Source organism: Lepisosteus platostomus, chromosome 24, assembly GCF_059453375.1.
Source record: "Lepisosteus platostomus isolate fLepPlt1 chromosome 24, fLepPlt1.hap1, whole genome shotgun sequence".
Lineage (NCBI taxonomy): Eukaryota > Metazoa > Chordata > Actinopteri > Semionotiformes > Lepisosteidae > Lepisosteus > Lepisosteus platostomus.
The window spans coordinates 14,873,484-14,897,626 of record NC_142634.1 but is presented as its reverse complement, the minus strand read 5'-3'; the positions used below and the strand labels follow the sequence as shown (position 1 = coordinate 14,897,626).

At 42.4% G+C, this 24,143-nt stretch overlaps 3 protein-coding genes across 6 annotated transcripts in view; 1 reads left to right on the top strand and 2 right to left on the bottom strand.

The window, feature by feature from the left end:
* ttc28 (tetratricopeptide repeat domain 28) overlaps positions 1 to 1,505 on the bottom strand; it is a 470,745-nt gene extending 469,240 nt beyond the window's left edge. The window contains exon 1 of one of the 3 annotated variants that reach the window (XM_088618610.1): positions 668 to 1,505. In XM_088618610.1, coding sequence (XP_088474736.1) covers positions 668 to 697 — 30 coding nt within the window. In that variant the 5' untranslated portion in view covers positions 698 to 1,505. The remainder of the gene's footprint in view (positions 1 to 667) is intronic. The other 2 variants (XM_088618612.1, XM_088618611.1) reach the window with 2 other exon arrangements.
* A 2,371-nt stretch (positions 1,506 to 3,876) lies between these two features.
* On the bottom strand, positions 3,877 to 12,828 carry sdsl (serine dehydratase-like). Of its 2 annotated transcripts, none has more exons than XM_088618616.1 (8): positions 12,416 to 12,828; positions 11,023 to 11,203; positions 9,357 to 9,396; positions 8,189 to 8,328; positions 7,733 to 7,821; positions 6,666 to 6,893; positions 5,978 to 6,102; positions 3,877 to 5,084 (listed from the first exon to the last, which is right to left on the bottom strand). In XM_088618616.1, exons 2-8 carry the CDS (start codon positions 11,170 to 11,172, stop codon positions 4,894 to 4,896), a joined length of 963 nt encoding a protein of 320 aa, XP_088474742.1. In that variant the 5' UTR covers positions 11,173 to 11,203; positions 12,416 to 12,828; the 3' UTR covers positions 3,877 to 4,893. The 2 variants fall into 2 exon arrangements, with proteins under 2 accessions (XP_088474742.1, XP_088474741.1); XM_088618615.1 differs by having other exon boundaries at positions 11,023 to 11,190; positions 12,416 to 12,817.
* A 1,268-nt stretch (positions 12,829 to 14,096) lies between these two features.
* Positions 14,097 to 20,419, top strand: LOC148641761 (L-serine dehydratase/L-threonine deaminase-like). The gene is made up of 8 exons (XM_088618614.1): positions 14,097 to 14,511; positions 15,300 to 15,477; positions 16,529 to 16,568; positions 16,907 to 17,046; positions 17,477 to 17,568; positions 18,076 to 18,303; positions 19,136 to 19,260; positions 19,680 to 20,419. The coding sequence occupies exons 2-8, from the start codon at positions 15,325 to 15,327 to the stop codon at positions 19,886 to 19,888; spliced, it is 987 nt and encodes a 328-aa protein (XP_088474740.1). The 5' UTR covers positions 14,097 to 14,511; positions 15,300 to 15,324; the 3' UTR covers positions 19,889 to 20,419.
* The last annotated feature ends 3,724 nt before the right edge of the window (positions 20,420 to 24,143 follow it).

Sequence of the window (24,143 nt, the reverse complement as noted above, 5' to 3'; positions counted from 1 at the left end):
CCGACGACTTGTTGGATATTTCAATGAATTTCATAAACCTAGCTGTCTAGAATCAATCCCAGCCGCTTTCGTACAGAGTAAGAGAGAGCAGCAGAAAAAATAGCAATGAAAAAAGTCTTTGCCAGAGGCCTATTTTGACGAGGGGATAAAAACCATAAATTGTTACCGCCCCCTTTCACTCTAACAAATTACCTTATTAATTAACACCACCTGCTGTGCCATCGGCTCTAAAACGGTCAATAAAGCCAAACAACTTTACCGATATATGTGCACGAATAGTTAATATGAACCTCCCACTGACAGTCCTTGGGGGAAACGAATTGAAACAATTGTCACAATGTACTGTAAGGGTTACCTATACAATCCAGAACCACAACAGGCAATGAGTTACTCAGAACAATGCAGATATCAGTGGCATTCAGCGTCCCTGCAAGACATACACTTTATTTTATTTTTTTAGCCTTACATGCTTAGATAATGCCAGAAAGACACTTTTCCCCCCCTTCTGACGTTTCTTGAAGTGTGTCCGGGAGATCAAGGAAGTTTACCACAGAGACAATACTTGCCCGTGTAGTTTGTAAAGTAAGTAAAAAGAAAATCGTGTCGGTAAATGTCCCTGCAAACGATGCAGACACAGCGGTAGCGTGTACTGTAAATGCTGTTTTACCTTCTCTCGTCTCGCTGCTTGCTTCTCCATCCTGCTTTCTCGTGCTTTAATATCCAGCTATTCCAACGGGCAACTTTCATTCTATGTTACATTCTTCACAGCGGAAAAAAAAAAGAAAAGAAAACCACCTTCGGCACAGTCTGTCCGATTCTTACGCCGCCTGTTTTAACCGTGGGGCGAGTTAGGGAGTTTGGTGTAAACTGTTATCCCAAGGAGTTTGACAAGTTTCTCACTGTCCAAAAATACGCTTTTCCCAGAAAAAGTTCGCCATGTTGTCAAATCCCGTTTTTTTGTGTGTGTGTGAGAGCTGTTGCTATAGCGGATTTGCTTTCCCTGCGGAGACTGGGATATGGGATATGGCCGCAGCAGCACAGCTACTTTACACTTAACAATGACATCAGTTCGGAGTAGAGTTACCTCGATGATAGAGTAAACCGCCAGTCGTTTCTGGTTTTTTTTTTTTTGGTGCGTTGACATTAGTCCCGCTTTGATGGTTCAGTTTAGGGATAGTTCAGAGAATTAATAAATGTAGGAATTTATTGTCTTTGAGCACCCCCACTCGCTCCCAGGGAAAAAAAAAAGTTTTTCACGTATCGAGCTAATTTGCCAAGGAATTCTACTCGAGTGAGTCCGTGTCATCCCTATGGAGCTTATTTGACTTTTTATCAGGTCCTGTAAAACAACACCAGCCTCACACGAGAAAACCCCAGGACCACTAGTGAACCCGTAGAGGATACACACATTGACGAAGGAGTAGCGAGTTTGTTCTTCGTAGTTTTCCCAGGATTGTTTTAAAATTCTATGTTCAACTTTCAATACTAAACCCGCAGCCAAAATTGACTGATGGCACGTTTTAGAATAAGAATTTAAACTGGGTTACAAATGAGAGGAGCTATTTGGCCCATCTCGTTCATTTTGCTCACTTATAGCTGAGTGATCGGAGGATCTCATCCAGCTGTGTCGAGAATAATGTCTGTGTAAATACACTGGGGGTCCATATACCCACAGCAGGTTATTAATGAATGACTCTTGTTTTCAGCAATACGTATGCACCTACTTATAATACACTTTCCACGTGTATCCTTTAGTCACTGTTTCAGTATTGTTCATGAAATAGCTCTCTGGTTTGACTTTGTCAGCATCTTTCAATATTTTATTTTCTTATTATTACTTGTAGCAATGAATGGGTTGGCACCATCAAGCCTCAACGAGATTTTAACATCAAATGTTTTTAACTTGTTTAACAAGATGCCAGGCTACCCTCTATTTTTTGTATTGGAATGTTGCACTTAAATCAGGAAAATGCTCTTCCCATATTTATATAGGATGCTACTGTTTTCAAAACATCCTTCAAACCACATTTGTTTGCCCAAAGTAAATAATTACCTAATGCGATGTTTTTTTCTTTACTTTTCCTCTTATGTTCTATAGCTACCTTCTTAGTTTTGCTGCTACTTTGTTTAGTTTTACTACTTTTAGTTTAGGTTTTATTTTTACAAAACATTATATTTGCTTTTTAAAATTGTTTTATTTACGTAAACCCTGCTTCCAGATTATCTTTAATAATATAAAAATAGTCACTGATTTTAGTTACTTGTAACAAGTCCTTTAAACTTTTTTTTTTGTTCAAGGCAACAGGTTCAACCTGAGAATGTTAATGAAACATTGCATATTAGATGAATATTTTACTTAACTATTTTAGCATATTTCAAACATTCCTTCAGAATATTTCCTTAAATGTTCATTTTTCCAGTTTGGATTTCCTCACCGATTTTCTTTAAACTACAGTCACTGCTCTTCAGCAATGTGGCAGATGTGGAACATGACATTGGGGCTTTTCCAAAAATGAGTACAGGGTTGCAGCTCCCAATGTGAATGAGCAGTGGGACGTAGTCAGATGTCTACTATCACTGACTGCTTTCAACATAACGAATCGCCCTTTATCAAAGCACTGCTTGAACCATGGCAAAAATCAAGAAGAAAATGGAATATACTGTAGTTGTGCAGTCTGACAGGCCTGAGATTTTGATTCAAACTACTTGTTTTTCCTGAAGAACAAAGAGGTAGACAATGAAAAAGTTGGGGAAATGTTACAGCAAAGCAGAATGATCACACAGAGACATCATGCATAAAATGGCAGGTATACAGAAATACTCAACACATACTTAAAAAGCTAACTCTGAATCAGAACATATCAAAACGGACAGATTTTAAGATGACTTATGGGGATACACAGGGAAAGGCAGGCAGGTAGAAAAGTTGGGAGGGATATCATCAGATGTTGAGTCCCTTTTCTCATGTTTTTTAATGCTGTTTCTAGTAAAATTAGATTATAACATAGAATTTATTTAATCTACAGTGTCTATAGAAAGTCTTCACCCCCTTGGACTTGTTCACATTTTATTCTGTTACAGCATGGAACCAGGATGTATTTATTTTAAGAATTCTTGCCACTCATCAACACAAAGTACTCTATAATGTCAAAGAAAAACAATCCAGACATTTTACTAAATTAATTAAAAATAAAAACAGAAAATAATTGAATGTTTTTTCCAAAATTAAGAAAGGTTATACCAACTCTTCAGAAAAGTACAAAACTGAAAATGACATTTTAAAAAAGTCAAAAGAACATTCCTGAATAATGTCAAAAGAACAACATGAAAAAAGAAAAAAATGCTGCAAGACAAGCACTTTAAACCTTGCAAAAGCAATATTTTTAGAAACCACAAGTTTCTTCTTGACAGCATCCCTTGGTCTAATGAAAGCAAATTTACAATCTTTCTTTTTCATCAAAAACGGACCCCAATCTGTTTGGAGGAAAGTGAATGTTTCTAAACGAAAAGGTCCCACATGGACATTGGTCTATAATGATCTGGTCTTGCTTCAGCAAGAAACCAGAATTTCTAAACCAGCAACATAAACATTTAAACCAAAATGGTTTAAATACAGCCGAATAGCAAATAGAGAGCAATGGCTTGTTCTTTTCTGCTCTGAGGGTCACTTTTCAACGTGACAAAGGCCCTGAACACAGGATGAAAACAACATCAGGTTTTTGAATGAAGCACAAAATGGTTGTTCTCACCTGGACTCCTCAGGCACTGGACTCGTTTCAGTTTGTGAGGAAGAAAACAAGACAAAAAACAGCTGTAAAGCAAAGTCACCTCTCCAGCTACTGAGATGTAGAAAGTACGGACTGTAAATATTGGAAATTGCATTAGAAATTTTTATTAAAAATGCCACCATCGATGACAAGCAATTAATGATGAAGGTGGACATAAAACACTGGAGAAAATGGTGTGATCACATTCATATTAGAAGATGCTTTGTTCTTATGATTTTGATTCATAGAGACTTGGCACTTATTAATTAAAAGTATACCAGTCATCTATATTTGCATTCCACATATGCACCATGAGTGTCAGATACAGTATGTGCACCTCTCAGGATCTATAACTGAAAAAAGAGAGAAGACACTGACTTGTGTCGAGAGGAGAGGCGTTCATAATGAAAGAGGAAAATGTGATAGCGACATCTTCTGTCCAGTATTTGAACTACAACTATTTTAGAGTGCTAAAGAATGTTCAGAGGTCACGCTCTAACCCTGCCTATTGTCACCCATCTAAGAACTTTAGATCATTAACAACTTGTAAGTGTTTCCATTAAATACAAAGGTACATATATGTTTTCACTGTAAATTAATTAAATTAAAAGATGAACATTTTCTCTGCAGCTATGTTTGGAGGAAAGACGTAAGAAGCATGGGCTTGTTCATGCTGATTGTGGTAGAAACTCTCCACCTCCCTCCTTGATGCGACTCAGGAAAAGGGAGTTCCATGAAAGCTGCAGCACAGCAAGGCAAAGATACGCAGCAAAACATTCCTGCACCGCAACTGCACTGTTGACACTCATGCAAACTGACTTTAAATCTAAACTCCGTTTCTGATCATGTCTCAATTTTGGCAATTCGTGATTGTCATTAATTTAAATTTAAATTAATTCCAATCGAAAGCAAGTGTCACGTCCCTCTCGCGTGGAATGTTGAAAGTTGGGAGTTCTATACAGAGTAAAGTGGGTTTTAAAGAGAACGGAGTACTGTTTGTGTTGACAGGTGGGACTTTTGGCTGGATAATACTTCTTGAGTCTATAATGTATGTCTAATCAGTACTATATTTACAAGATCTTTAATGAAGCAGGTTTCTTGCTTCTGGACTCCCTGTCTCGCGGGTTCAGGCCTGTAGCTTGTTTCTGTAGTGGTTTAGCTGGGCCAGGCTGATGCTGCTGCCTCCACACACCAGGATGACCAGCGGGCCCAGTGGGCGGGGAAGCTGGGCCCGGTCCTGCAGCCTCTGGATCAGCCCAGTGTAGACGGCCGCCAGCCCGGCGCCACACGCCAGCTCCACCAGAACGCGCTCGTCATCTGCCAGAGGGGGACACACCGACCGTGAGCTCCTGGGGCCGCCCCACACACAGTCTGACTGCCGCAGGACGCACTGCAGACTAAGGCTGCGGTACGGGAAAGCAACAGACACAAGCAAGCGTCATGTTCTGGCTTGGATGCCACCCTGCGGCAGCCTGTGCTGGTTTTTATGTCCTCCTCACCAGAGCTGACCACTACAGCGAACTGCTCGCGACGATCAGCGGACTGAAGATCGAATCAATAAATCAATACAGCCACATGCGTAAACTTTTTGTTTCTACTGATGTAGTTCAATTAATGTTTGCCCTGGATACAAGCATCTGCTAAACTATATCCATCCATCCATTTTCTAAACACTACAGTATATCCAGCACAGGATTATGGGGGAGCTGGAGCCTGTTCCAGCAGGCCTCTAGATTAAATAATTGTTATTATTTATAATTTTATATATTGTATTCCTTTTATTATTGTACATTAGGTTTTTATAAATTGTATAATACTAGCGTGAGGCACACTGGCGCAGTGCTTAGCATTGTTGCCTCACAGCACTGGGGCCCAGACCTGGGGTGCTGTCTGTGTGGAGTTTGTATGTTCTCCCCGTGTTCATGTAGGTTTCATCAGGGTGCTCTGATTTCCTCTCACGGCCCCAAAACATACTGGTAGGTTAATTGACCCGGGTTTGAGTGTGTGTGTCTGTGTCTGTCTGTCCTGCGAGGGTGTACCCTGCCTGGTGCCCGTTGCTTGCCAGGATAGCCTGACCTGGGTGGATAAAGTGGATAGAAAATGGTTGGATATAATAAGAGTTCTAAATTATTATATAATCGAAGTTGTTATTACAACAGTAATACCAGAGCTCTCTGTCACGGGTCAACTCCTCATTGATAAAGAATTACCTAGAAAGAGCTCCACTGCCTGCAGTGCGTCTTGGTCACTGACGACTTCAGAGATGATGTTTCCCTCCCTGGCGTAGTCAAAGGCTTGGCTGCACACAGTCTTGGCCCCCAGACACTTGGCCTCGCTGAGAGACACAAACGCAATCACATGCTCATACCTACAGACATTAAGGCATCTTCTTGGATGGTTTACAAAAGCTAGAACTGTAATATTTTCCTCTCCATGAGCAGCAGCAACTCTGTACCAGATTATGAGCAGTCAGACAAAAAGATTCTCAAACACAGAAAATGGCCAATAACAATCAGGAACAGAAAGCTTCGATGGATAAAATTACTGGCAATAGTATTCCTGTTCTTTTAAAGGGGCTTTGGAAAATTCAAATTTTTTCACTACAGACAAGTATCAAAGGAGGAAGTTTCAAGGCTGTTTTCCAGAGAAAACCTTTTTACTGCATTTTAAAGTCTATGAAAAAGCTTCAGAATTCATGTATTCAATTTGAAAGTTCATTACTCCTTAAATACCAGCATGTAAGATCTGTCCATCTAATCATTGAAATGCAAAAAGAGGTCACTTAGTATCCCCATCTCTATGCTTTTAGCTTTCATCCAAGTTTTTTAAAGCCTTAAAGACTACTTCTGTATTAAAAATGGCCTTTGAAGTCAGTGCATTAAATATTTTCATGGTCACCTGGTGATGTCTGGAAGAGTGACCAACTTCCCAGCAGTCACTGCAGCATTCAGACAATCAGCACCTTTGGTCTCCATGGCAATAACTGGCACGTCATCCCAGCCCACCTCTTTCAATCCTTTCACCACCCCGCACAGCAGACCCCCTCCCCCTACTGCAACTACTAGAGCTCCAGGCTTGGACGGCATGAAGGCCTTCAGCTCCCTCACCACGCTGGCATGGCCTTGCCTGTGAAGAAAGATGGATTATTACAAAATCCTTAAATTTCAAACTGGATGTCTTGGTCAGCTGTACTATATCATTTTCACAAAAATTACAACCTTAACATTGCTGTTCTAACATGTGGAAAATACTACAAAGGCATCCACTATATTGTATATATATGTATATACGTATATTGTTGTTATTAATAATGTTTGACATGGAAGTGCACATACTGGTACTCCATAAAATCAATACAATCTGAAATTCATCCTGCTTAGTACAGACAGAAGGAAGGCCTGTATGGGTCTCATGAAGGACTAGAAAAGTTTTTAGAAGTTCATTTAACACCAGCTTGTGCTTTTGTGCAATGCTTTACAATGAGGTGTCAGTTTTATTTACTGAAATTGCTTAAATCATTTAAGCACCCTATAATAGACTGACTGTGCGCTGTTTGCATATAATGTGATCCAAAAATAAAACAAAAAATAAATCAATTAAATCATTCCTGAATGAAAAAAACAAACAGATACAGTAAATAAATGTACATCACTATTCTGACTATCATTATCAGTATATTCTAAATCACAGACTCCTGGTTATATACAGAAAAGACAAAGGCATTTTTAAGTAGCAAACATAAAAGCTTTCACACGCACATAGCAGGGACTGTACAATAACCATCAGACAAAGATAATTTTAAAAGCTCTGCCCCAGAAATGTGTACTGTGACATACTGTAAACTGTGTGAACGAGGCTGGGGGAAGAAGCTGTTAAAGATAAAAACACATCACTCAATGTATTCAGTGCCCTTTCAGCAAAGGTACTGTAGCTAACATGCAAAACAAATCTTGCGATTGCCTTACCAGACCAATGGGTGATCAAAAGGCGGGATGAACATCAGCCCCTCAGTCTGAGACAGTCGTTGGGCCTCCTCGTTAGCATCATCCCACACCTGCACAGCCCAGCAGTGAAAGTCTGTGAAACACTTGCTTTGCGTGAGTGTTTGTTAGCACTTACTGTAGGAAGGCAGGGTTGGCCCTTCAGCCCATCTGGCTGATCTTGCTCGTTTTTAGCAGCTATTTGATCCACGGGTCTCGCTCAGTCACTTCTTTAAAGAAGTGGTACTGCCTTCAACAAGTTCTTGATGTGTTCTAAACTCCCAGATTAGCAACTCTGAATTAGTGTGCCAAGAGTGAACATCTGGCTGGTTTAAAATTGAATCCATTTAGCTAAAAACATTTTTAATTCATTAAAGATTTGGAGATCCACCTTAAACTGCCCAAGGCCCAGAACACCACAGTTCCCAGTTTACGGCTTACTTTTCCGAACACCTGCACATTGGCTCCCTGGTCCCTGAGTTTCTGGGCTACAAGGTCAGAGGTTGAGCCGGGTATGACGATAGTGGCCGGGATGTTGAGTTTCCTTGCTGCATACGCTGTAGCCAGGCCAGCATTTCCCCCTGCAGGGGAAAAATCAAACCATCTGAGGGTTACATTTCCAAATCTGCAAAACATCTTACTGCCGTTGTCAAAGGATAATGAATGTTTCATATTCACCCACTTTTCCCAATATAGAATTCCTAATCTCCGCAGCCTTCGAGCTCATTTGCGGATGGCTCCTGGCACAGACCTGTCTAGTGAGCTAGGCCAACGGTTTGCAGCGCGGGTGTAAACAGGCGCACATGCTGCTCCCTCCACAGCCTACGCTGACCAAAAACAGCAGTAAGGACACGTGTAGCCGTTTCTGGAATCCGCTACCCAGCCACTTCCTTAAACCAGCAATCCCATCAGCTGTGGCATGAGAGGGAAGATAAAGAAATCCCTCATTGACTAGCTTCTGGAGAGAGCTCCAAGTCCACAGACTGTCTGACAACATGCCCGGGCTCCAGAAAGCAGAAATGGAGTGCATACGACACGTATGAAAATATAAATACTTGGTGGTCTCCATCATTTTGCCACCGTGTTTGGCCTGGATTGTTTATAACACAACGAGCCGAGATTGCTGGGCTCTGGGCTTGAGCTGCCAGGGGTTTCTGGGAGTGAGCGCTGTAGTGGGCCAGCAGGCTGGTCTCGAGGGCCATGTGAGCCCCAGCTCTCCTGCAAGGTTTCCCCATAGAAAGGGCTCCGACAGGTGGGACACCAGAGGACATCCACAGGCCCTCTCCTTCCCCATGACCTGCAGGAGTGCTGGCTGTAAATGCCAGCTACAAACAATAAAATAGATAAGAATGGGGAAGAACCAGTGACTGGATGTTCATGGGAAGAAGAAAACAAATGCTGGACTTGAGCAAGGTCAGATTCCCCCATGAAGCTCTGTGCTTGCCTCGTCAGCCAGCATGCTCATTTACTTCCAGACACCCGAGAGACAATCATGAGTCTCATTTCACCTCCGTTAAACTGCCCGTGTGTAAATCCAGCACTACCAAGTACTTACATGATTATAGTTTCAACTGCAGTTTTTTTTTTTACAATAAACCAAGGAACCTACCTGAAGAGCAGACAAAGCCCTTGCATCCAGAGACTGCAGCCTGAAATGCAAAAACAAAAGGCATGACCAATTTACAGGAGAAATGTTTTAGGGCAAGATTGGCTTGACTGTTCTAAATTAAAACAAGCCATGCGTCAGATAAAGTGTACCCGCCCCTTGCTTTTTACAGTATGTGCAATATATAAATAGTGTTTATCTGAAGTATATGTCACAAATTCATGTCCAGAGCCCAGTCACCTCACTTCATGTCCTACAGTCTGTTAAAGGTCCGGGTTCTGTAATAAGTGCTTTTACAGGGGATTTTATGTGCGTGAATTAGCTCTGTGAAATGCCAGAGATTTTCACCTGCTAATTTAATCATTGAGAGGCACAAAAGATCGGATTCATGTTCATGTTCAGTAATAAACAATAACACTATTACTTTTTTTCTCAATAATAAATTAATAATTATATTAATACAATGTCAAAGGTGCAATGGTTAGTATTCCTGCCTCACTGTGCTGGGGCCATGGGGTCAGTTCTGGTCCTGGGGTGTTGTCTGTGTGGAGTCTGCATGTTCTCGCCAGATTGAAGTGTTAATTGGTTAACTGTAGGTAGGCTCATTGGTTCTGTAAACTGGCCCTTAGTATGAGGGTGTGCATGTTTGGAACTGTCTGTGCCCTGCGATGGACTGGTGTCCTATCTTTTGCCTAGTGCTTGCCAGGATAGGCTCTAGTGCTTCCCAGGATAGACTCCAGGCCACTGTGACCCTGAACTGGATAAGCAGTTACTGAATGTGATGTGATGATGATGGTTAATGCAATGTCCATACTGCAATGTCAACATGCACAGTGCTTTAAGTGTCTATAAGCATTCGCATAGCTCTATTATTATTGATATTATATTGCTAAAGAGTTAAAGTAAAATGCCCAGCTGTATAAATGGATACAGACATATTTTGTTTTGGAAAAAAACAACAAGCCAAAAAAAAAAACAGTACTATCGCGCTTAGTCACTGGAAATCTGTAAGCCTCGATTAGAGAGATGGTCCAGACCACGTTTCTTTCTTTAATGTTCACTGTAACGCCTGACCTGACCACAGGAATAAATTAACGCGTGAAGTTCCACGGAATATCTCTAGAGGGCAGTGTCTAATTGAAGATGTTGCAATCGCGGAGAACTAAAACCTGTGAGATGGAACCTGGTGTTTTTTTTATTCTTTCACTTTGCTATCTTTATGCTTTCTACAGGCTACTAAAGTAACTTTATTAAGATGTAATAATTAAATATTAAAGATGTCCAACTTTGTTGAACTTTTCCAACCAATATTTAATATTAATAATTCGTCAAGGTTTTAATTTTTGATAAAATGATCGGTGATAAATAATTGAGTCAGCTTAAAACTTCTAGACAACTAGGTTGGAACTGTTTATGAAGGGGTAAGCAACTGGACGGACCATAGAAATGGATAAAGAATGGGGTGTCTCCATAAAATAGAGAAGCTGTGCGTTACAGCAGTCACTGATTAGTGGACGCAAAAACATTCCTGTGATTATTGTGATTATAACAATGTATCGAGTAAAGAAAGAAAATTTTTTAAGAAAAACAAGAGAGCAAGTCGTTCTAACAGAAAACAGGGACGGGGTGTGGGCTGACTGTGAAGCCCTCTGTCGCTTACAGTGCTTACCTTCTGACACAGGTGTCCGATCCCCCGGATCTTGAAGGAGCCCGAGGGCTGGGCATTGTCCATCTTGAGGTAAACAGGGGTTCCTGCTCTTTTAGACAGTGCCAGGCTCTCCAGCAAGGGGGTGTCAACGTGGAAGGGATGACCAGACATGTTGGTGCCTCAAAGTTCCTGGAACGAACCCCTGTTTTTATTACAGCTGGAGCTGCGATTTGTCCCACTCCACAACCAGACACCCAGAACACCCGAACTCTGGACCTCCAGCTAGCATCTGTGCACAAATCGGTCGAGAGCTCCCTGCTTGTAATTCGTGACTTGATTTTTTTTAGACAAACAAAGCAATGTTTTTTAGTCAGCTGAGTGTAATAATCAACCCAGTGGTCGTCTTTGGAATAAACGGTGAGACATGCACCAGAGGACACAAACTGAAAAACTAAGTGGGAATGCATCAAAAACCGAGAACGGGAGACACTTCTTTACACGTAGTATTAACACGTACAGGGTTCAGCAAGAAGAGACTGAGTCATACAATCGGAAACAAAAAGAAAACACCCTCAGATACAAGTGGAGAGGTGCATTCTCCTCTGAAGATTGCTCCAGTCTTTGGCAGTGGTGCACTGAAATGACATGAGCCCATATCCATACTGTAGTTATTCTTGGGGGTTTCATTCCGATGAAAGTATCACTACATTTTGAATTAAAACGCAAGAAATTATTAAGGCATGAAGGTGCATTCCCAATACAAATCAGTTCTGACGAAAGTGAAGTGTTCATCTAGTAGAGAGTGCGGTGGGGGGCGCTAATCATGCTAATCATCAGCAGAAGAATAGAAGCGAATTTACAAAACTGGAACAGCCATTCCTGTAAACAAGGTCACCGTTATTCAAGACGGGGAGTACTGTATATCTGAAGTAGTCTACACCCAGAGGAACATGTCAGACACGATCAGCTGTGATAAAGGAAGGCAGTTCTACACTGGGCTTTAGACCGTAATTTCAGTGTTCAAAGCTGAAGGCTGTTCAGCTCGGTTCACCTCCACATCTGGATATTTATAAGCTATTTACATGTTTCAGCTTTACTATATTTCCCTGTCCTTTTCAAATCCTAAAATAAAATGTTATGATTGATAATGTTCTGATATGTGTAAGCATACAGTACATGTAAGTATAGTGAAAAAACAAGATTGTTCGGTTTTGTCCTTTGACATCCGACTGACGTGCTTTTCAAGCGCTTACTTGTTAGCGCACCTGTGGATTATCAGAGATAATTAAATTAGTGTCTAACGTCATATTTCTGTTTTTCACGAGAGACCCAAACGAGGCTGCAGTACAGTTCAGTAAACGGACGGTCCAAGTTCAAAGCTGGAAGCTGTTTTGAACAAACGGTGCGTACTCACTTCAGATAATCAGTGAAAGGCAGGGCGAGTTGTTGCGAGCTTTGGTTTTTCCTCTCCTCCGCCTGAAACCAGTTCAAGGCTTTTTCAACCCCTTTTCCCTGGTTCTGCAAGATCTGCCTCAACAAGTGCGAAGGTTAAATGATCAGGTATATTAATCGAGTACAGACTAGCGATGCACTGTATCACCAGACAACGAAATCGGGAGCTGTGCCAAATCTGACGGGACCTCGATACACACTATTGTATTCATCATACAACAACATTCAGAAAATGTTCGATCGCACATTTCCAAATAAGTACTCCACTGTTTTTCACGGGCGTAGATGTTTTCAGAAACTGGAAGGACAAGTTAAAGCCAGCTATGTCACGAATTGTGCCCAATTTGAATGACAATGCACACTTGTCACAGGCTGTGTTACATTTTGTACGCTTACGCAGGCAGCAGCCTCCCTTTATGAAAATATTCCGATAAACAGCTTGTTTGTCTCGGCTCGCCGACTGGGAGAGCCAGTCTGGGGCGGTGGAGAACGTTCTGTCTGTTCATTCGCGTTCAGGGTCTCTTGTTTTTCCTTTTTGTCCTGACACAAGGGATCTTTTAAAAAAAAAAACTGGGGGAGAAAAGGAAACGTTTACTATACACATGAATTACCCCCCCGTCTCTCACAGCCTGGTTTGAGCCGGTTTCCTAGGGTCTGAGTCAACAGAACCTGACAGGTTTGAAGATGAAGCAGAGAGGCGAGCCGGCGGTGCGTTAATGGGTCCGCCCAGCTGCGACACTGTGCCGGGCGTTGCGCCATCCGAGCACCCCGCTTTAGGAATCGCGCGTCCAAAATAGAAGCAGCTCTTTTTGGAAATGATTAATTGAATTGTGCTCTCTGCAGGACCGTGGTCTCTTATTTTAAATACGTTGTAGGACGATAATTGGGGGATCTTCACTCGACGACGCGTAATAAAAAAGTGGGTTAGAAATGTCAACATTGAAAGCGTACAACAAAACGTCGTTTCATTTGTATGTTTATGTCATTGGTCTTAGAACTCGAGAAGATGATCATTACCAATGATCACGGTAATCAGTCATAAAGTTTTTGATGCCTTATTAGGATGGACAATTCAGGTATCCAAGTTATGTTTTATGTGTACATCATGAACAATTATCAAACGCCTTCATGCTACAGGCAAGTAATTGCTTCGTGATGAGAAATAATCACAAGACTAACCGTTTAAAATAACCTAAAATACACGGCGACTGCTCAGATGAACTGTGCTAAGTACATAATAACTAACAGCGATTTCCGTTTGCAGAGAAGTTTCCTGCCTGGTCATTAGTTTCAAAGGGTCACTGTGGTCAAACAGTCCTGGCGGTCTTTCCAAAACTGGCTAGGCATGTACTATTTAAAACTGCAAACCTTTAAGGAAACAAGTGTGCACTTTACACCATACACAATGTAAGAGAGAGTTTGTATGACTCTGTACAGTATATTGTATAATATACTGTAGCAAAACCGAATGAACGTGTACAGTATATAAACCTATAAGGGCATAAAACATGTCTTTATCTTAACCCATCTGAATGCTTGGAAACAGTTATTTTATTTCAATATTACTTTGCATTGTAATGTTTAAACCTAATTGTGTCTACGGATGTGAACATTATTGGGCTCAGGGGAAAAAAAAACACTGAGCTGAATTAAAGCGGGGGGCTGAAAACAAAAGGTGAATTGCCGAAAACTCATGCGATACACGGACTCAAAGTAAAAACCCATAAAATACCGGAGCTGTAAACAAGACGCGCTTTTCTGCGCTCCAGGCCGTTGAAAGTACCGTCGCAGCCCGGTGTCAAGAGTCCCACCTGTTGCGAGTGCAGAGCAGGGGCGGAGACAGTGACTGTGCGGAGGTGTACCACAGTCTCGGCTTCGTGGTTGGCTGCTGTAGGAGGGCCTCGACATATATATTGTAACTTACAATATGATGAAGTCAGAGCCACTCCGAAAAGATCTGATGCGCAAGGAGAGAGACTGTCAATCACCAAAAAAAAACACAACAAAACCGTCTTTTCTTCAAGACAAAAAAAGGGAATAATCTTTTGTTCGTATTCTGTAAGTATTATGGTTCTTATCAAGAGTGTAAACAACGCTGTATAATTTAATTAGGGTTTTAGGGAGAATAACAACACGTTTAAAAGAAGGAATTAAGGATGCTGTAAAGGAAAAAAATAAATAAAACATGTTGTGTGTAGAGGATACAGTATGTTAGTTTGCTGTGGATGTATGTCTGCAGATTTGTTAGAAAGTTCAGAAAATAAACTGAAAGATGGACAATACATCCGGTAGGAATACGACTAAAATAATTAAGAAAATATGAACTTGGGAACATATACATATACAAATAAAAAATAGAATTAACTGTACCACTCGTAAATTTATTTTTGGTCATTATTGGTAATCAAAGTGCATACAGTATACTGTATGTATATTTGTTGTTAATTTGAGGAAAAACTCTTATCTCTACTTATATTTTTTATTTAGAATGATGATATTATTAAGAAAGGAATACGACTAAAATAATCAAGAAAATATTAACTTGGGAAAATGTACAAATAAAAAATAATATTTTAAAAATAGAATTAACTGTACCACTCGTAAATTTATTTTTGGTCATTATTGGTAATCAAAGTGCATAGACTGTATGTATATTTGTTGTTAATCTTATCTCTACTTATATTTTTTATTTAGAATGATGACATTATTAAGAAAGGGTTTTCTGAAGTTGTTTTTTATTTTTCTGGCAGAGAATCTACAGTTGATCTTTCCATCATTCATCGGGAAATTGTCAGTTCTCAGCTATGTCTGTAAAGAATTAAGTTGACCCCTCTCTCTCTCTCCAGCCCTGCCTCTCCCTGACTGCACACTATGAACCCTACAGGAAGTCTCCACATCGCCTCCCCTCTGAGGGACAGTGTCCCCCTGACCAAAGTGGCTGGGACTGCCGTGTACCTCAAACTGGACACTGCCCAGCCCACGGGCTCCTTCAAAATCCGAGGCATCGGACATCTCTGCAAAACAGTGGGTGCCTACCTTGATATAGTCATCCTAGGGCCCTCTCTAACAGCATATAAGATGTGTACTTCTTGTAAGTGTGAAATGAGTGCAAAACGAGCAGCCCTGCTCTAACAGACAAAAACAAAGCATTTGGAATCGGTGGAGTTCTGAAGTTACTGCAATACCTATTTATGTATTGCATAAGCAGGCGGTGCTATAAGTCCTTAAGTCTTAATCATGTAATTGCCTTTTGTGAGAAAAACATTGCCAGTCAGTTCATTAACATTTTCCGCATTATTGCTTGTGTTCAATATTAGTGCAGGACTGCACACACGACTGAAAACCTCAGTGCCAGCTAGAGGGGAACCATCCTGAATGTCTGAATGATGTCATTTGTAGTTTCTAAAAACTCCAGGGCAGCCACTTGAAGTGGTTACCTCCATCCAGGGCTGCAGGGCTGTGAAGCTGGGGGGCTGTCTGCTGTCAGCCTGATTTCCCTTGTGGCTGCTTTCAGAAACACCACAGCGCTTCCTTTTGCTGAAAGTTTTAAGAGCGATTTCCATGTAGATGCGAATAGAATCAGGTGAATAGCAACCTTAAGGGCTTGCCACTGATGTGTTTGAAGCGTCTTCAGTGAATATGCAACTTTACTGTATAAGTGAGAAATATAGAAGCAGATCAGAATGTGAAGAATGTCCATTGCAGGCAGAGAACTGCCGGTGCAGTAACCCATTGTGATGTTTAACACTATATTTCATGAATGATGCGACTTGCTCTTTAATGCAAAGCCACGCACTCTCTCACTGGCTCTCAACTGGTGGGGTTGAGGGGGTTCAGCTGCTCCAGCTTGGACTGGTTGAAGCAGGTTGGGGGCGCACATTCAGAATCTGGGAGCATGGATCCCGGTCGGCATGGCAACCGTCGTGCGCAAGAGAAGAAATTGCACCAAAGTTTCCAGCTAGAAAGGAGTACCCTTTTCAAGCTGCCACTGGCTTTGTTCTTGTGAAAGCTTTGCCCAGTGCTGTCAGATGATTATTTTTTTTTTGTTCCTCATCAGTATTTTTTTCTCTTACAGTGGGCAGAACGGGGTTGTCAACAATTTGTCTGCTCCTCAGGTGAGGATACTTTTTTCGCTTTGAGATCATTGTTAAAGGCCAAAACGAATATCATCCTGCTAGATCAGCTACACTTGAATGGATTAATTATAGTTGTGTTACTGTAATCCTTCAGGTCTTAATTATGTAATTTGCTATTGTGATAAAAACAAACTCCTATTTGTAGTTCATTCACATTTTCCACGTAAAGGGACTGAACTCTGCTTTAGGTCAAAGGTCAGACCCCCTGTCCTAAAACACTATGAAGCCATTCCCCTCTGCCTGCATACCAGCTTCCATGAAATTGCATTAGTTTAAAAAGAAACCCCAGCAGATCGTGTGTTTTTCTTTACCTGCAGGGGGCAACGCTGGAATGGCCGCGGCCTACTCTGCTCGGAAGCTGGGGGTCCCCGCGACCATCCTGGTGCCCACAAGCACACCCCCCTTCACAATCCAGAGGCTGAAGGATGAGGGGGCCTCCGTCACAGTGGTGGGGGAGGTGAGCATTGTCATACAGAGCCCAGCTTTCCAACAGTACAAAATGCACTCCACTTCTCCGACTCCACAAGAAATCCTTAACTAATCTTCTGTGAGGTCTGTAAAAAAAAAATGCTTTTCAATTATACCCTGCCCCATGTCTACATCTTTAATTTTTGTAGCCTTTCTGAAAACGAGGGGCACTGATTTTTGTGGCTCAAAAGGCTTTTTGAATGACCTTTCATGGGGGTGTCACCAGGCTATTTTCAGTTCTCACTTTCTGTGCCTGAACAGATTGTCCCTAGATAGCGCCCTTCGTATAATTTTTACATTAAAAAGGAGAATATCCGGATTTTGTTGATAGAATGGTGTGCTAGTTATAGGTGGCCAGTTGTGGTTCTTGCTCTTATCCTCTGCAAACAGGATTGCCATTAAACGCCTGTCGTTTGCAGATGCTGGACGAGACCATCGAGCAGGCAGTGAAGCTGGCAGAGAACAACCCTGGCTGTGTCTATATCCCGCCCTTCGACAACCCGCTGATCTGGTGAGTGCAAGTGAAAGCCAGCCGGAAGACCAGAGAAACTCTCTCACTGAGACGGGAGTTTTGGCAGAGCCAGGCGTTTGTATCACTGGTCGGTTCTTCTCTCTCTCTCTCTGTGGTCCAGCTGAGTCGCGTCAAATTTCACAGGCGACCGAATCCTAATGACACTGTTATCTGCTCAGAGCAACGTTTCTTTAGAGGCTGCAGAAAATGTTGAGGTTTCAAACTATACCACACTTCTCTCTGGCAATTCTTATCAGTCTAGAATCCCGACCCTTTTCAGTGTGCAGACACTTCACAGACCATCACACTCTTCCTCCACACGCCACTGGCTGCTTTTTGCACCATAATCGACAGGAATGGAACATCGTAAGAGAGGAACGATCTGGACTGGGTGAACATTTACTGTACAGTGCACACGGCAGAAATGATGTGGCTCTTATCGGTAAGCCGGTTTGCGAAGGCCGGCGCCGTTTCCTCGAGACGGGTGACGCTCTCGTGCCCCCCCAGGGAGGGCCACATGTCCCTCGTGGCGGAGCTGAAGGAGGCGATGGAGCGCCGCCCTGGGGCCATCGTGCTCTCCGTGGGCGGGGGCGGCCTGCTGTGCGGGGTGGTGCGCGGACTGCGGCACGTGGGCTGGGCGGACGTGCCCATCATCGCCATGGAAACCAGGGGGGCGCACAGCCTTCATGCTGCCGTGCAGGCGGGCGAGCTGGTGACGCTGCCCGAGATCACCAGGTACGTCAGAGGGCCGAGGCTTTTCTCACCGCCGTGCCTGCGCGCACACGTACTTGCACATACTGCATACATGCACAAGCTGAGGCACGGAAGCAGAAATACGGGAACCAATGCCACTGCTTGTGTTTATACTGCCTCCCGGTACATCTTACATTCACGGGATTTTCATACTCATCTATGACGCACCTTGTCAGAAGGAGGTTAATGATCTGGGATTTAGTGAGGGCAGCCGCTTTAAAAACAAAAAAGATCACCATTAATATTTACAATTCAATACACCAAAAAGATTTGCTGGTTAAAGACTTTAATGTTCTACTGTAAAGCGTAGCGTGGCAGATTATCTAAGTTTGCAATGTTTTAATTATTTTAAGTTTTGACCAAGTTATCTAGTGTATAAGATACCAGAGCAGAAACAGTTTTGCAACTATCTTTTGATAAGATTTTGTCTACACTAACAACCATTTTCTTCTTGGCAAATTTTCTAGTAATTTTATGGAGATTTAAACTGAGAGAGAATTTGTCCGTAAGAATACTGTTCACAGTATCCCGCTCCCCTGGCTTTGAAGTGCTGCTGTGATTACAGCCTACATGTGATCCTTCCACACAGCCATGACTTTCTAGCAGACAGACACAGTAGGACTCCGCGCGCTAGTTTCTCAGTGACCATCTTTCATTCTTCATGTCCTGTACTCTGGCAACTCTGTCCACTAAACGAGGAAGAACAAGTTTATAGCACATTATGCAAGTAGAACGCATTCGATTTAAGACCGTACATGTACGCACGGGTAGGGGAGAGTGGCTGCACTGTAACTCCTCTTCCTTGGTCATGCAGTGTGGCCAAGACTCTGGGAGCCAAGCGCGTGGCCGCGGAGACGCTCAGGCTGGTGTCGGAGCACCCTGTGTTCTCCGAGGTGGTGACGGACCGAGAGGCAGTGGCAGCCATTGAGCGTTTTGTGGGTGAGTGTCACAGGCTGAGCTGACAATACTGAGGTACTGTAGCTAAACTGGCACCATCACTAAAAAGCACGATGAGGACACCTGCAGCCGCCAGAAGCACTGACATTCTTATAATGCTACCTGGCTCGTCAAAACATTTCACCTGTTTGACACACCTCATCTAAGTAACCTCTGGCACAGAGACACTGGCCACAAAACAGTGGGTAATAATCCTACGTTTGACTGACAGCTGGGAGATGTGACTTACTTCAGGTCCATGCACTTGATTCTTGGCAGCAGAAAGGGTTTTAAAAATTTGCAGAAAATATGTGGATCAGAGCAAGATCCGAACCATGTATTGACACCAGACAGCGGCTTGCCTGACTCCCATAAGCGAAGGTTCGTGGGAGAGTCTGGGCTGATGGGATCTCTCTCTGCAGACGACGAGAAGATCCTTGTGGAGCCGGCCTGCGGCGCCGCCCTGGCGGCCGTCTACAACAACGTCATCGGCAAACTGCAAGAGGAAGGCAAGCTCTGCCGTGACCTGGGCCCCGTGGTGGTCATCGTCTGCGGGGGGAACAACATTACCCTGGGGCAGCTGCAGAGGCTGAAGGAGCAGCTGAGCATCCCCAACCTGACCGCGGCCTAATTCCCTCCCCACACCACTGCCACCTGCGGCCAGGGCAGGAAAGAAGAACTGCCGTCGGTACAGAGCCCTGAGCTGACAGCAGTGAAAGATGAGGAAAGGTGTCCGAAAAGAAAAACTGGAAAAATTCAAGCTTGGGGCCAAGTTAGTCCAGATTCGTGTGTTCGTCTGGATTGGACCATGCTGGATATGCAGCCAAACATTAGACTGACATGATTTCTTTGTACATTTTCACCGATGCCGTCATTACCAAGACCATGCAGTCCTTGCGCCTTGGTAACGTTTACCTCTGATTTTAAATGTTAAGGCATCAGAGTTATAGATTTAGTTGGATCTGAATTCCTTTTAATTTTATACAGCTTATTATGTGTTTTATTATACTTTGATGATGCAAACATTGTACTTGACATTTTTGTACAATCTTGCTTTGTTAAATATTGTTTTTGAAAATGGTGTATTAAATGGCGAATGGTGTATTACACTCCCCTACTCATAAGTAATTGAATATTTAAGAAATAAAAACATGAGAATCTACAGTAATAATTAAAAAATCCTCCAAAGTCAATAAGATTTTTTTTCTAAAAAAAGCTACAGGTATTGGATACACGAGACATTACTGACAATATAATGCAGGAATATTCTATTATATATAATTCTGTGCGACGATCACTTGAGATCCACCCTGCTTGATTCGATTGCCCAAAAATATGTGAAAAATGATGCAAGAACAGAGAAATTAAGTGACCAGACATACTGTAGCTTTATGTTCTGCTAGACTATGTAGTGAACAAGGTGAGGGTCAAACATTAGGAACACAGCTATCAAGGCCTGGGTCTCATTTGTTTTATAACTTAAAGGACAAAACTAAAAACAAAACTTCAATGATTTCAACTGTGAGGAAGCTGCCAAAACAATTAAACTTGCCACAGGAAAAGGTGATAAAAGAAATCGTTGGTTCCCAAAGGATCAGTTGTAGGATTAGCAGGACACCAAGAACACCTCCCAGGAAAGAATGTTTTTCTAGTTTACAACACTTGACAACAAAATCAGCTTGTTATAGAAGGCAGAGCATTTGCAGACATAACAGAAATCACCACTTGCTGTTTCACATCAGTATTGCACCCCTGAAGAAGCACAGTGAGAGATTACAATGAGGATGTATTATTAGCGGATTACTGCATTATGCTTTAAATTTTGCAATGCACATCATACTTAACTGTTTAACACCACAGCTTAAGTTTGTTTACCAATTAATTTAAAACTTTCTGTGGGCTGATCATTTATTTGTCATTGTAATTAAAGCTTCTGCCTACAAGAACTGTATGTGAAATAACTGCCTCTGTTACTAACAATATCACTGTGTACTGCAGTGAAAACAATTTGACTGTTTTCCTAATTGGGTGCTCTCTGGGTTGCTGCCAGTTTAGGATTGTTTCCCTTCCAAATTGTGTCTCGGGAAATTTATTTAAAGGATACAGGAGTGTACAGGGGAAAAGTAATTAAAAAAAATAAACTTAGCATATGTTCAAGTTACTACAAAAATATACAAGCGGGACAGTGTTTGCCAATGTTTTGTATAGACGAGACACTAGATTCAAATAAGCCACCTGTAAGCATTACATACTATTATGTAACACTTTGCAGTCCTGTCATGCATTCTGCTGCCCAGAGGCAAAGCATGATCCTGCATTCTCTACTTATAGCACAGCTACCGTGTCACACTGGACAAGAGGGATCCAGCTGAAACTGGCCATGCCCAGAGTGAGCCTGGCAGAATGTGTCCAGGCATTTCTGCACAGCCAGCCCTGAGCTCTCACGTTAGACACAGACAGCTGGGCCTAACGTGAGGAATTCACACTGATGCTGAAAGACAAACTGAGAACGGCTAAAGCAACTTCATGAAGCCAGATGGATTCACTCCATTTCTGAAGGATAAACATGAACTTGACTAATAAATGCAGTATGCAGACTTGGATAGAAATCTGATGGAGAAAATCAGAACATAAAAAAAAGGTTACGGATGAGAAGAGGTTATAAGGCTTAAATTTACTTGTCCAAGAGCCGTACAGTAGATCTGCTTTCTGTGATCTGGAATAATATTTAGCTTAACATCACCTCCAGTGTAAGAAAGGAAACACATTTAATACAAGGGAGGCATGGTAGTGCAGCGGTTAGCATTGTGGCCTCGCAGCAGTGGGGCCCTGGGTTCAACCTGCTTGGAATTTGTATATTCTCCCTGTGTTTGCATGCCTTTCCTTTGGACGCTCCAGTTTCCTCCTGGAGTTGAGTTACTCAAATGTTTGAAAGCAAACACCTTTTACCATTTACCTTAAGCTCCTAGATGTAATGTCAGGAATCTGGGCTTAACAATTGGGTGGTGTGTCACTCTGTGTATGTTAACTTCCTGACAAGAGCTGATGTAGAAACACGCATGACTGTTCAGGCGTGGCACCTAGACGACCTTGGCAGGGCCTGCTGAGCCACTCGGCTGAAAAGCAGGCTGAGCTCTGCAGTCACAGGTGCGTGTCTGGATCATGCCCTGCGGCCTCCCGGGTGCTTGCAGGCTTGTGCTGTTGCTCCTAAGGGGACTTTATACCAGAAATAATTGTCCATTTTAAATGTAAAAAAGAACTATAAAGAAGAGTAACTGGTAATAAACACAAGGTCAAATTATAAAAAAAACACAAAGTCACAATGCCTGTATTTCTGTAACAGGATTTTTTAAATAATTTAAGCCTGCATGCATCATCAAAATGCCCTCTTTTTTTAGCCTTTTGTCACCTCTCTAGAAATGTCTGGTTTTTAACTTTTAAGAGCTTGCTATTCATTGCAGCGACAATCAGCTGCACGCCGATGGAACAGTGAACACGATTCTGGCAAAACCAGATATGAACATGCAACAGCAAAATGTATCGTCAATATTTCTAATCAAAGAAGAAAAGCAACGTGAGTGGAGGAAAACATTTGGCATCACCACTTTAACACATGAGCTGGCTGAGCAGAGAGGAATTCCTGACTCGATTATCTCACTGTAAAGTGGCTGAACGCCAGGAGGGCTAAACGGGTTTGAGTAGTTCAGGTGGGGAGCTGCGTCAGCACGCGTAGGCTGCAAAGGAACAAGTAACAGGTTTATTCCATGCTGAAAAAAAGAAGAAAACACATCGTTTCAGCCGTGGAGCCTTCTTCAGGTGTGTCACACCTGAAAAAGGCTCCACGGCTGAAACGTTGTTTTCTTTCTTCTTTTTTTCAGCATGGAATAAACCTATTACTTGTTCCTAAACAGGTTTGAAGTTTGAGGTCCACCAGAGTGTGGTCGAACCCTGGACCGACTGAGCCACCGGTGCAAAGGTCTGAAAGGTCCCCTTAAAAATATTTTTTTTTCTAACGTATTGGACCATAGGTGAGTTTTGATCAATTTAGTCATTTCATTGCTTTAATCGATTCAATAATGGAGAACTGTAGCCCTTGAGAGGGGACCCAAGTGTGTTGGGGTTTAGCTTGACAAATGACTTGCTTCGGTGCACATCTGAATTTGTTTCACCCATAAAACTTGGCTCCCCAGGACCAGGGTTGACCACCCCTGCCTGAGTGCTGCCTTGGCTTGCTGAGCAAGAGCACCCTCTGCACTCCAGTCCCCCCTCTGCACTCCAGCGTGGGAGGGAAGCAGACAAAACGACACCAAACATTTCTGGTTATGAGTGTCTCTGAATGGGTGGTAGTGGGGGGGGTCTAAAATAAGCTCCACAACGCCAGCTTTCTTTTGCAAGCCTCTAACAGCTATTACTGTACCTCTGGCGCTGTTCACCAAAAGTGATTTCTTTGCCACTGTGCTGCAGCTGGACCTGGGCAACCGCAGGCAGTCCGACTGGCACGGAGCCTCATAGTGAGAGAGGCGGAGGAAAGGCAGGAGGCTGCACTTCCTCCTGCACCCCAGGCAGATAGGCTGCTCTTGCTGTAAAGACAATTACGGATTACAAATGGGGTGGGTACATTGTACACAAAAAATAACTGGTAATCCCAAATTTTCAAGTAAAAATGAACAAAATGAAATGCAATGCAAAAACATCAAATGCAAAATAATTTAGCCTTGAGGACCTCTGGTATTTATGCACCATGTTCAAGGTCTATCAGGTTTAACCCCATCTCTTCTTCTAAGGCTATTTTCCAAGGCAACCCAAAGCTTATTTTTATAACTACTATGAGGAGAAGAATATAACAGTTGCAGCTTTTTTAGTGAATAAAGGGACATTCAGAAGGA

Bases quoted from the DNA above. Each gene is read 5' to 3' on its own strand.
- sdsl (XM_088618616.1), bottom strand. From the start codon at position 11,172: ATGTCTGGTCATCCCTTCCACGTTGACACCCCCTTGCTGGAGAGCCTG. The intron at 6,894-7,732 runs GTAAGGCAATCG...CTTTCTTCACAG, and splicing joins TTTGATCACCCATTGGTCTG to GCAAGGCCATGCCAGCGTGG. The intron at 5,085-5,977 runs GTAATTCTTTAT...CCCCTCTGGCAG, and splicing joins GGCAGTGGAGCTCTTTCTAG to ATGACGAGCGCGTTCTGGTG.
- LOC148641761 (XM_088618614.1), top strand. From the start codon at position 15,325: ATGAACCCTACAGGAAGTCTCCACATCGCCTCCCCTCTGAGGGACAGT. The intron at 16,569-16,906 runs GTGAGGATACTT...CTTTACCTGCAG, and splicing joins ACAATTTGTCTGCTCCTCAG to GGGGCAACGCTGGAATGGCC. The intron at 19,261-19,679 runs GTGAGTGTCACA...CTCTCTCTGCAG, and splicing joins AGCCATTGAGCGTTTTGTGG to ACGACGAGAAGATCCTTGTG.